We start from the raw sequence: 13,878 nt of genomic DNA on the forward strand, positions 1-13,878 counted from the left end.
TGATTTTTCATGCTATATAGTTATGTCTAAAAACTTCAATTGAATAAATCTTAGAGAAGAATTTCTGCCTTTAAAAGTCTTTAAGGACCACTAAAATTGGGAATTCTGAGCCTCATTCCAGGTAACCACATATTTTGTTATGAATACTTCTCTAGGCTTATGTAGCTATGGTTATCGTATGCCTTTTCCCCCACCCCCAATTTTCCATTTTTATTGAGAATGAGTCCACAATAGATTGGAAATTAAAACATCACCATCAACAACATCATAAATGCTCCCCTTCACAATAAATAGTTTGAGAAGTACTGCTTTAAGGGTCTTACCCTACCTTCCCAAGGTCACAATATAGGAAGAGTTCAGCAAACATCTGCCTCTGCATGTCAGCTTTTATGACCTCCCGGAATTCATCTGCACAGTGGCAAAAGTACTTAAGGAGTTCCTCAAACATTTCATTTTTGAAGTCTGAAATTTGTGAAGAGATGTACTGCAGAGAGAAAGAAGATAAATGATAGATTTTAAACTGTGCTCTTTATTTGGATTTTCCCAAGGATCCAGTTGTGCATGAAATAATTGGCTGCAATTTTTTCCCCATATCATTTGCTTGTCACTTAGATAAAGCGTTTTCATGTTTAGTGCTGTTCTACAGGCTTTGATGCAGAAAAAAAGTGATCAGTAGAGTCCCCGGCACCATATGGCAGTGGGGCTAGATATTTTTGGAGCAACCCTGTAGATCACATCAGCATTATGTAGGGCAGAATTTTTGCCTCACAGTATGAAATAGCAGTCATAAGATGTTGCCTGTAAATTAAGAGCTCTAAAATTGGATGCAGTTTTTCTTTTTGATGTATGGGGTATAAGACCATGTGTTTTCCAAGACTGACTACATTTAACTATTGGAGTGCAAGAGATGGAGATTATGGATGTTTTTTTTTGTCTTCTGATATTGCAATAAGGCATCCTTTGTGATTTTTTTTTCTCTTGGAAGTGTGGAGTCTGAAAACATTTATATTCTTGGGCTATTTCTCTTGACCCCTGTTCAATAGATTCCTGGAAATGGGATTTCTAGCTCAGAAGGTAAATTCATCTGTATTTGCAGTAGGTTTTGACATTAGGCTTTTTCCCTTTTCTACTCCCACAACTAAGGCATGATTGGCTCTTTCTCCTCAGCCTCATCATCAGTATGTATTGCCATCTTTTGCTAATATAACAGGTCAGGAACATTACCTTCTTGATCTACACCTGACTATGATAACTTGTGATAGAAGTGGATCAAGCACTGGAAGAGTTTGTAAGTGGACTCCTCTTAAAGTGTTAGCCTAACTCACAAATCAATGATTTCCTCCTCTGCCCCAAGCACAGCCATAGTCAAATTTATACTGGTAGCCAAATTTGTACTGAATGACCCTCCTTCAATAGTCCTAAATGATCGGACTAGGTAGGGAAGGATACTTACCCTAATAAAAAGCCATTCAGATTCTCTCCACTGAGAACTGGGAATTAGGATGGGGGAATGGCCAGTTAGTGTCAGAGGGGCAGGACCTGTGAATGTAAACTTAAGAACTGTTGGGTGGCCAGATTCCTCCATGTGAACTGAGGATGCAGTGAAAGAAGACTGTACATAGAGACAGATGAATCAGAAAGCAGAGAGAAAAGAGTCTTGATGTTTACCAAGTCCCCATTTTAATCTCTTCCTGAAGCCAGATCATATTCCTGCCCTTGGATTCTGCATTTTTCATTTTCAGTTACATTACCTCAGATTGGTTTCTATTTCTTGCAATTAAAGAATAGTAATTAAAACAGTTTAAAATGGAACATTTTGTTGGCATATTTCACTGACACATAATTTTGAATGAAGGATATAGTTAATATTTCACTTCCTCATTAATATAATCTAGGCAAATTTGAATGTATTATGTAAGAGATACATTATGTTTGAATCCATCCTAATGAATCACAAACCATTATTCAACTGCCTTAGAAATAAAAGAGGAAAATTTAAAGCAGAGCAGAAGAGCTTTTCTAAATATTTAGTTTCCTTAGCTGCCTAAGCCACCTAATCGTCATTATTCTTGTGGTTACTATATTTCCCATGTCATTAAGTCCCCACCATATACTCCCATTACAGTCACTGTCTATCAGCATAGTAAAATGCTACAGAGTCACTACTTGTCTTCTCTGTGCTATACATCATTATTCTTGATGTATCAATGAGCACAGTTCTTATCTGTTACCTGGGGAAACAGAATAGTGTAATGGTTAAGAACTCATATTTTGGAGCCTGTCTGGGTTCAAATGCAAGTTCCTAATTTTACTGGCTTGGATAAATAACCTCATTGAGTCACTGAATTTCTCAGTTTCTTCATTTGTGAAATGGATATTATAGTAGTTATCTCACTGAGTCATGGAGAGAATCCTATGTATGTAGAGCATAGGTATTCATATAATAAGCTCTCTGTAGCCATTGCTTATTTCCTTTTGAGCTAGATAAAAAATTGACCAAGAAAGGTTTCTTCCTAGAATAAGTCATCTCAGCTGACATACATATTTAGAAGAAGAAACGCAATGAGGTCAGTGGTTCTCAAAATGTGGTTCCTTGAGAGCTTGTTAGAAATGCATATTTGGGGGTCCTACTCCAGACCTACTAAGTCAGAAACTCTGGGGGTGGGACCTTGAATCTATGTTTTAAAAAGCTCTTTAGGTAATTCTTATACTCATCAAAGTTTGAGAACCATTGAACTAGATGATCTGGAGCAACTGGTCCTAATTAGTCCAGTATCCTAAGATACTATTGTTCAACTCTTAATCATTTTTTGCTTGAATAATAGATACTTTTCTAAATTACTAATAAGGCAGAATTATTGAATAATTTATATTCTCTGGAAATAATGTGGCTCAATCCTCTAATGCTGAAAAATATTGCAGATTCATGAAAAGAACCATCCTATTTTATATTAAGCTTTTGGGAATTGACCACAAAGCCATACAAGTTTTCTGGTTGTGGGAATGCTATTAAATCAGAATTAGTTTAACTGTTTATCCAAGAGACACTTCAACATTCTGGATTTATGGCCTTTGGGTTTTCTGAGTGAGTATGTTCTGTGGACTGTATGACTACCAGTTGCCAACTCAACAAGAAATCAAATTTGAAATAGAACAATTATAGCAGTTCGCCAGTGTCTCTTGTAAAAACAGAAAAAGTGAAAACATATGGTAGCCTTTGTGCTTTCACATCTCACAAGGAATGAATCAATTAATATCCATAAATTGAAATTATTGCTTAGATTAATTTAAGAATATAATTAACTACTATTGTCCTTCAGTTAAATAGCTCTTGAGCTGTTAAACATCTGAAATGTACTTAGTTGAGTTTGTCTCTGTATGTTGGGTTCCAGTGTAATAAATTCTGGGCTTTTCCTTTCTGACTTGAAAACCAAAATGTTGATAATGTGGCAAATGCCACATTTAACAGGTTGGTAGCTACTGTTAGATTCTACAGCTCTGGGCCATTGGGATTCACATTTATTTAATTGCAGACATACTGGAGAGTTAATGAAGTAGGTGATATAAGAGCAATAGAAAGAAAATTATGTTTGGAAATTATCTATCTTAGGTGTTCACTTCTAAATTGTATTTATAAGCCCTAGTAATAAATAATGTTTTCAGGAATATCTGTAAAAAAGGACTATAATATACTGAAATACATAGATTATATTTGTTATCTATCATTAAAGAAGTGGTTGTTCATATAACATTCAGGCAGAAAACTAGCTTCTTAGCAAGAACTTTAAAAAACAATTATGCACTCAACAAAGCAGAAATATACTTTACCTCTTCAGATTTTTTAAAACTGCTTAACAAATGAATTAAACAAAGGCTTCATCTAATATCCAATAATAATAAAAATGAAAGACTGATACACATGATTTTACCCCCTACCTGGTGAAAGGTAGCTTAGCAATGTAGTGGGCTGAGTTTTGTACCTTCAAATCCACATGTTGAAGGCCTAAACCCAGTACCTCAAAATATGACTGTATTTTGAGATAAAGTCTTTAAAGAGGTAATTAAAATGAGGTCATTTGGGTGGGTGAGTCACTGAACTTCTCAGTTTCTTCATTTGTGAAATGGGTATTATAGCAGTTACCTCACTGAGAGCATCCTGTGTATGTACAGAGCATAGGTATTTCATATAAGAAGCTCTCTGTAGCCATTACTTGTTTCCTTTTGAGCTAGATAAATTGACCAAGAAAGTTTACTTTCCAGAATAAAAGTCCCATGTATAGGAGAAAACATTCAGTTTTAGGCAAGCCAGGATGATTTGAAACCCTATACCTTTATCTATGCCAATAATTCAATTCCTGTGGGGAACTTTGGGGAGCCTCTGGAAGCATGCTGTGTTATAACCTGCTTTATATAACAAACTGTCTCTGTAAGTATCTGTGTCCTTTGCCATGAAAGAAACTTTACAGCCTTTAACTGTTTCTAAGGCATCTTTCCATTACCAGTCCATTGGGACAACCACACATAGACAAAATATATAGAGAGTTCATATTCTATCATATGTATTCATTCACATGTTCCCAATCCATTTGTTGTATTTATGTAATCACAAGATAAAGAACATCTAAATGTTTGTTATGAATAATGGGAATGGTGAATACAAATGACAATTTGAGTCAAGATTCTCATGAGCAGAACTAGAGAAAGCAGAACTGAGAAGCAGGCCACACTCCTCTAGACCATAGTCTTTTAAAAGGATTCATTCCTGTTTCAGAAGCTATACCTTATATTACTTTGGAGGGAGGAGTTTACAGGACTGTAAACCACATCAGGGAAAGAATATAACCCAGGCCAGAGCCAAACAATAGTATCAGTAGAAATAGAAGGGTGTCAGTCCCTGCAACCCCCAAAGGTGGGAAAGGAGGGTCTGCATTGATAAAAGGTCTGCCTCCCTCAGCTCCTCACTCAGGGGTCTTTGAAGGCTCTCTCCTACCTTAGGCTCTCCTTACCCTTCACACCATGAATCCCTGTCACACTAAAGGTCTTGTATTTAGTCATCACCAATGGTTTAGAGATAAGAAAGTTCCTTTCCCTAGTAATGCATTGTGGTACCATCTTCTTCAGAGAGCATTTCCCCACAGAAACAGTCATTCTTATTAAGAACTACATTTCAGGCACATTGGAAACCAAGGACCCAAGCCCCTATACAAAATATTGCTTCTATTTGGAAAATGGGTTCCAAGTTCCAAAAACTCAACTTATAGATACTTTTTCTGGAGAAGGGCATGCAACCATTTGTGGGACTGCCATTGAAAAATTATAGGCACTGTAAAAATTCAAGGTAACCTTTGCCTTAAGACATGCCAATAAAAATTTAGACATGCTTATCTCTAAGACTTCTCGAGGAGTCTTAGAGATAAGCATGTTTAAATTTTTGGGAAATTCTTTATCAAAATGAAGGGAATTTGAAGAGCTCAGAAAGTCTAGTAAATTTAAAAAGAACCCCCCTATATAAAAAGTTAACTAAATTTTCTATAACCACATTAATAATGTTTAGATAAAACAAATATACTTGAAATGGTTTTCTTCTGTTGATAAACAAATTAACCAATAAATGATAAAATGAAAGAGCAGATTCCCTGTAAGAGATAAATCAGATAATTTCAGGAAGGATCCACCTATCAGCACCCTTTTTCCTGGCTTGAACACAAGACAGTGCAGCTAGTTTTGCTAAAAGGATTCCACCTAAATCTAAGGGTTAAGACTTCTGTTCCTTTTCAAACTTGTGTAGGAAACACAATATCTACTTGAACAACTCAGCATCAGTGTTAAAATGATACAAATGGTACATTTGTCTCCTGGAATGAGTTATCTTTTCAGAACCAGAGTGTTCTGAGTTCAAAACAAACCTGACACTCTCCCAAAACATGTCTTATGTGTTTTAGTATTTGACTTCTAAAACAAAACAATCCCAAATAAAACAGTACATTCTGCATTTTAAATTGCCTGTCAGTACATAAGTGTTTGAAGCATTGTTCTTTTTTCTCACTGTAGAATAGTTGACATACAATATTATATTATTTTCAGGTGTACAACATAGAGATTTGACAATTATATACATCATGAAATGTTCACCACTATATGTGTAGTTACCATCTGTCACCATATTAAGTTACTACAATATTATTGACTAAATTGCCTACGCTGTACTTTTCATCCCTGTGACTTATTTATTTTATAGTTGGTAAAGCACATTGTTCTAGGGTTCCTTTTACAGCAAGGAGATACAAGCTGTGGTAGGTGGAAGAAGTTTAAAAATCATGACAACCAGGTAAGTTTCCTACATGAAACCTGCCCCATTTAAGTCTCATTTTTCTTTTACTATGCATCCCATGGCAGCAATGAATATAATAATTGATAATGCTTGGCACATGTTCATTGCTTTGAAAATCTTTTTATTAGTTTGTGTCCTTAATTCGTTTATATTTTGATTCTTCCATTCCTTGAATCTTAATCCCTTTCCATCCAGTGTGTGTATATATGCATGCATGTACACACACACAGAGACATAAATAATGTCTCTGTATATATATAATGTATATAAATAATGTCTCTATATATACATAATGCCTGTATATAGTCACAGTCACACTCCCATTCAACAATGCATTACTTGGTCCTTCAGGATAAGAAATGAAATTCTTAATTTTGACATCTCTCCTAGCACAGAGAGTAAATATTCAATATGTACTTAATACTAAGAGACTAGAAGTTAATATTCTAAAATAGTTACTTTGGGTCTTCATTTATTAGAATAAAACACATGACAAGTAAGAGAGGTTATAGTCAACAAAAAGATCATCAGCTGTTCATTTATCCACCAGAAAACAGATACACTAGGAAAGTGATATGCATATGGAGGCATCTGTGACCACTCAATCTCTCTATTTGTCTTTTTCTCTATACTAAATATTACTCAATGACTCTGTTTTCTCCAAAAATGCTCCACTCTGAATGCTAATTACATTGCTCATCACAAATGATCAGAGGCGATTGCATGGCATAGTATCTCCACTGGATGGCACCTGTGTGTAATATCTTGACTTTAAGCCCAACATTTATGATTCCAGTTTCATTAAACAAGTGCTAAAAAAATAGCCTCAAAGCAAAACTCTTTAAAAGTGTTTTAAACACTACTTCTATGTCATAGGTCATATAGGATAGTTCAATAGTTTATTGATCAGATAATTAAATATTTTCAATATGTATTTCTATTCAAGAAATACTTTCTTGGATTGGGTTGGTGCAACAGCTATTTTCTGTGGTGAAAGTGCCTGAATATGTACTGTTTGTATTTCAGGATGATAATTTGGGCAATGTCTGGAAAACTAATATTAATAGCCCAAACATCTATTAAAACAAAATTTTATTTATATACATATACATACACACACATACGTGCATAAACAGATATCTACAAAGGTAATATATAGAACACTAATGAGTTCCTGTCAAGAGTTATTGGATATATCACCCTTATGCATTTTCTCCTTTCATTGTATGTATATACATATATATTTATATATATACACAGATGCATACAATATCATATATGGATATACATATATATGTGTGCATGTATATATGTATGCATATGTATATGTTCATTGAATTAAAATCAATATGAATGAAAGAAGAAAGGGAGAAAAACATCAGATTTCAAAATATTCAGTATCAGTAAACAAATAAGCACTGTCTATATTGTTTTGAGGTGAAAAGAAAATGTGACTCAATTATAAATTATAAAAGAAAATGTGATCCATCCAAGGTATAGTCTTAGAAAAGGCATAGTCTCATAAAATAGTGACCCATCCAAGTTATAGTTTTAGAGGCAATATGCAGGCATTTTCAACATAAAAGAATTTAGAAAATACAGCACCATGTGACCTTCCCAGAAAAAAAACAAAAAACAAAACAAATTTACAATAAACTCAGCCAATTAAGAGATGAACCAAAATAAGTAACAAGTAACTCAGGAATAGCAAAGCCATGGTAAAAGGACAGGAAGTGAACCTCAAATCCATTTAAATATTAAATTTAAAAATTAAATCCATTTATGGGAACTGTAATTATAGAAAAAGTGAATGGTATAAAATTGGATAAAATAAAAATTGCAAAATGATTAAAATTGGGAAATAAAACAAGGAAAAAAGATAGGAAAAGGTGAGGAAATATTAAATACCTTCACCTTTTATAGTAGGATGTCAAATGTTATTTCTATAATTGAAATATGTGATTTTTTTTTAAATGCAACCTTTTCTGGTCTTTGTCATACAATCTTTTCTTAGAATGATTTTAGAATAACTTTTGTGAAAGTAAGTTCAATTTCATTAATTTCCCTAATTTTACTTCAGTTTCTCTTTCTTCTCTCAGAATCAAGTCTAATTAAATATTTTTAAGTAATTAAAATTTTGTAACAGAATTATCATTTACATTGCTATATACCCATGTATCTATCGAGACATAATATATCAAGCTGTAAACAAAGATTTATATACAAATATCAATCCTATCATATTTATAGTGACTAATAAGAAAGCAAATGACCAACAATAAATAAATGATTAAATAAATATAATACAACCATATACCGAATATTACATAACCACTAAATATCATTAAAATGAATTAGGGATTTTTTCCTTCTTTATAATTTTCTATTTTAAACTTTCTAGAATGAATCTGTGACTTTTTTACTGAGATATAATCCATATATTAAAAAATTCATATATTACTTTTATATTTAAAAAATAAGAAAATTTTCTAAATTGCCCACTTTTAAGGAAACTAGCACAAGAGAAAAAGGCAAGTTGCACTTTGAATCAGTGTCTTGCAAAGAAATGTGTAAGTTATGTTTATTACTACATTGAAGTGATAAAGCCTGACTTTTTCTCAACCATTTTAATACTATGGTTTATTCTTCTGCATATTTTTCTTTGAGTAATTTGTCATATTTGTACCCATGGGATTTTAATTTATGGAGATGACTGAGTGACCACATGGAAAGGCTAATGCCATTGGAAGAAGATTTTTATTACTTAGAGTTTCCAAGAGAAGGGAACATGCCACACAAATGCAAAGCCACAGGCAAAGCACCAGGTTTTGTTCAGGAGGTAGAAGAAAGAGTAAGGGGAAGGCCTTTATTGGGATTTCCTCAGGAAAGGCAAGGCAGGTAGGGTAAACACCTTAGGATTGGCTAGCTTGAAAAATTCCAGCGGGCACTGGGGCAAGGGGCTGTCCCTAGTTGTCCGGAACTTGGCCCTGTTTGATTTAAGGCAGAGAAAATTTTGGCTTGGTGAGTGAAATGAAGATAAGGAGGTGGTTCAGAGTTTGGGCTCTGGGTAACGGGAAATATAAACGACTTTGGTCATTAGTTTGAAATACATTATCTAAGAAACCACAGAACAAAAAACTAGGGATTGCCAGATTCTTATCTATATGGTAATCATTTCAGGAAAGATTCCAGAAATCCTTCATACAGAACCTTGAAGTTGTACACAGTGCATACTCATCACTTTCAGTGGAGCAAGGATATAGGAGAGAAGGAAGAAGTTACCTTGACTCTGTGACCCAGAGAAAAATAAGGGGAATTAGAGGGAAGACATGTAAAAACATAAAAGTAGGCTATAGAAGATTTAGGACTCTGGTACCATTAAATTGCTTCTTTTGTTTATTCTATTATCATAGACTCATACTTTCTCAGATGCAATATTATAAAGACTTCAAAACCAAACTGCCTGAATACAAATGTCTCCAACTTCACTAATTGTGAGACCTGTACAAGTTACTTAACATTTCTGTTTCTCAGAGCCTTCATGTATAAAAGTAGGAATAAAGATTGCTGAAAGGATTACCTGAGTTAATGTATGGATAACTTAGGACAGCGCCTGGCCCATATAAAATACTTTGTAAGTTTTAGATCTCATTATTATTTGTATAACCAGATATCACTGAATATAAGAAGCTGTTTTTTCTTGATCTTACCCAAAATGTGAATGGAAGTTTTTCATACTTCCATATCATGAGCATCACTGATTGAAAGAAATTGTAAGATGCCTTTGATTATAAAATGCAAGCTAATTTCAGAGGGGTTAAAATATTTTAACGGGTGAATTGATAATAAAGTTATTTGCTTTCATTTAATTCTAAGCTAATTTATATGTAAAATACACCAAAAGATAATTGAAACTGGCAAAATAATATGAATCAAATTATGAATAATGTAACTTCTTACTTCTGCAAATTCCATTTTGTTCAATCTTGGTTCCATTGAATCAGCAATATCCAGTTTTTTGCAACATGGTTCTAATTATGGAATAAAGGTTATTTGCTAGTTAGTATGGTGGTAACACATTCATATTTTATATTTATATTACAGTGCTTTAAAAGAAGAATGTAAAATTATTTCTTAATTAATGTCCACCAATATTTGCAATAAACTAAATAACATATAGTTGGGTAACATTCCAATTACTACAAAAAATTTTTCCTGGCTTTTATTTAACCAAGCAAATATTGAAAATAACATGCCTTCATTTTTAAAGAGCAAGTCCAGATAAAGCAGAAACACATATGCACATTGGTAGTATAAAAGACTACAAAAACATCTGTGTTTAGTTTATGCTAGCGTTTATCCTAGCAAGCCCTAAAACATAACACTTCTATGAACTTTCTTTTTAAATACTTCATTTGTCTTTAACGTTTCCTAAATTTAATAAGTAATATATGCATAAGTTCTTTTAGTAAAAGATGCAATAATAGAAAAATATTAAGTGGCAAAACATGAAAACCTACCTTTCCCTCTACAAGCACTCTCATTCCCCTCTGCCCTGGAGGTAACCACTTGTCAACAGTTTATCACCCTTCCAGCAAACTTTCTATGCATGTTCATCTGTGTGTGTGTGTGTGTGTGTTTGTGTGTTTGTATCTTTTGTTTCTCTATACATAAATATGATCATATTGAACTGCAACTTACTTTTTTTTATTTAGGCATTCACCTTGTAGATCTTTTCAAATAGGGTCTGGAGCTCAGGGGAAAGGTTTGTGATGAGAATATGATGAGAGTCATCAGCTAAAATTAGTTTTTATTGCCACAGTGCTGGGGAGTAAGGGTAGTGACAACTCTGCAATTCATGCATAATAAAGACTTTCTCCTTCCTGCCAGAAATTCAAGTAAGTGAAAAATCTGCTTCAAATAATTTTGAGTCTACAACCTAACTCTATTTTAAATATAAACACAGAGTATTTTTTTGCTGTTGAATTTTCCAAGAATGTGACCACTATGAAAATTTGAGAGAGGATTTGCTTCATTCTGGAACTTTACTAAGAGTTGTTCACCATCTCAGAAAATTATGTAATAGGAGGTAATATCATAAATTGTGTCAGACAATGTTGACACCTGTATCAGTCTGCATTTGTAGCTCTCCTATTCGTAGAAATTCTATGTATAATATATACAAGTCCATTCATTTTGCCCTTATTAAAAAATGTCAAATACAAAGAAAATGGTCAATTTGATATATTTTGCTTTTCTTATATCTACACATTCATTATAAGTAGGATCAAAATCTAGTGAAGCTGTAACCAAACATTTATATATTGAAATACAGCACATATAACTTTCTTATGACTTTCCTTGTATTTCTCCTTTATAGCATGGTCACAACATTATATCTTTCTTTTAAAACTCTTTCTAAAGTGTATGTACATAATGCTTTCTAGGAATTTGATAGGATAATAAAGGGGTATTACAGAATATTTATAATAAAATGGGGCACCTGACTGAAAGGATAGAAAATCACTGATTGTTTCTGGTTTTTTCTGCATTCTTAATCTGGAAAGAGCAAAAGAGCTTAAGTACATCTGTAAGAGCTTTCAATAACATCTATCTCAATATTGACTCTTCATCTTAATTCAACATCCTTCTCCCTCTAAAAAGGAGAAGAAAAAAAAAGAAATACTAACATAATAGACAGGCTTACCAAGCTGGAAATTTGAACTTTGAAAAAATTCATAAAGAACATTCTGAATCTGCAAATCAAAGAAAAAGAGATCATATATTACTTCTCAATTACCATATATTTAGTATCTTAGGCTAAAAACCATTTATAGACCTTCAGTTTAAGTCCTGAGTAATTCTTCTAACACAGAGACAGAAATAGTAATAATTAACATTCCATTTATAGAATACCTCAAGGTATACAAGGTACTTTTGCATATATGCTCTGAATGATTCCCAACCTTTTGATGTGAGAAGTACGAGGCTGAGAATCATCCTGTTTTGCCCACTCCAGGGACACTTCTAGCAACCTTCAGATACTGAGCATGATGGAGCTAAGTCACCTTTGGCAACCAGTTTGACAATCCAAAAAATACTCTAATTCTTCATTCAATTACTAAAAAATGAAATTCCAGAGTACTTTAAAAAAATAGACCTTATTTTTTAGAGCAGTTTAAGGTTCACAGAAAATCTGAGCAGAAAGTACACAAAGTCCCCCAATACTCCCTGCTCCCTACCATACACACAGCTTTCCTCACTATCAACATATCCCACTACAATAATACATTTGTGACAATTGATGAACCTAAATTGAACCATCATAAACCAAAGTCTATAGTTTACATTAGGAGTCACTCTTGTTGTACACTCTGCTGGTTTTGACAAATGTACAATGACATGTATTCATCATTATGTTATCATACACAGTTGTTTCTTCACCTTAAAAATCCTCTATGCTCTACCTATTCATTCCTCCTTCCCCTCCCACTCATGGAAACCACTGAACTTTGTACTGTCTCCACAATGTTACCTTTTCCAAAATGACATATATTTGGAACCATACAGTATGTAGCCTTTTCAGATTGGCTTCTTTCACTTATGAATATCCACTTAAGGTCATTCCATGTCTTCTCCTCATGGCTTGATAGCTCATTTCTTTTTGGCACTAAATAATATTTCATCATCTGACTGTACCAGTTTATTTATCTGTTCTCCTACTGAAGGACATCTTGGTTGCTTCCAAGTCTTGGCAATTATGAATAAAGCTGCTGTTAACATCCACAAGCTGGTTTTTATATGGACATAAGTTTTCAACTCCTTTGGGTAAATACCAAGAAGCATGGTGGCTGGATCATGTGGGAAGATTATGTTTAGTTTTAAATGAAACTGTCTTCCAAAATGGCTGTACCATTTTACATTCCCACCAACAATGAATGAGAGATCCTGTTGCTCCACCTCTTTGCCAGTACTTAGGTTTTTGGTCATATGTTGGGTGTGTAGTGCTATCTCATTATCTCATTATTGTTTTAATTTTCATTTCCCTGATGACATATGTGGAACATCTTTTCATATGCTTATTTCCCATACTATAACTTTGGTGAAATGTCTCCTCAGGTCTTTTGCTGAATTTTTTAATTGGTTGTTCATTTTCTTATTGTTGACTTTATTTGTACAACTCTGATGTACCCAGAGTTGCATCACACAGGTTGAGAATGGGGCAAAGAATTGTGATTTTAATTGTTCCTGTGTTTATCATCCTTATTAGGACCTCAAAACCTCCAAACTGGTTTTGATTGAAACACCAAAATTACTCAGAATAATAAAAATAACTGCTGGTTTCAAATACAATTTTCTAATAGTGTTTGAGGCAGTCTTCATCTTTCAAAGAAGAAAGACTAAGGCGATGTGACAGATTTTGAAATGCAAAAGAATTTTCAGTAAGAACTGATCAATTATATAACTCTAATAATCCAAAAGGAACAACAAAGAATCTAAATTCTTTGTGTATTTTAGATAATAGTCCTTTATCAGACATGTCTTTT

General features: G+C 33.5%; 1 protein-coding gene across 1 annotated transcript in view; it reads right to left on the bottom strand.

The window, feature by feature from the left end:
* The window catches only part of EFCAB5 (EF-hand calcium binding domain 5), a 126,999-nt gene that overhangs the window by 66,391 nt on the left and 46,730 nt on the right, over positions 1–13,878 (bottom strand). Inside the window, exons 7-9 of the mRNA XM_036906259.2 lie at positions 12,039–12,087; positions 10,292–10,362; positions 329–484 (exon numbers count right to left, since the gene is read on the bottom strand). Coding sequence (XP_036762154.2) covers positions 329–484; positions 10,292–10,362; positions 12,039–12,087 — 276 coding nt within the window. The remainder of the gene's footprint in view (positions 1–328; positions 485–10,291; positions 10,363–12,038; positions 12,088–13,878) is intronic.

The sequence above is a fragment of the Manis pentadactyla genome, chromosome 4 (genome assembly GCF_030020395.1).
Source record: "Manis pentadactyla isolate mManPen7 chromosome 4, mManPen7.hap1, whole genome shotgun sequence".
NCBI classification, from domain to species: Eukaryota; Metazoa; Chordata; class Mammalia; order Pholidota; family Manidae; genus Manis; species Manis pentadactyla.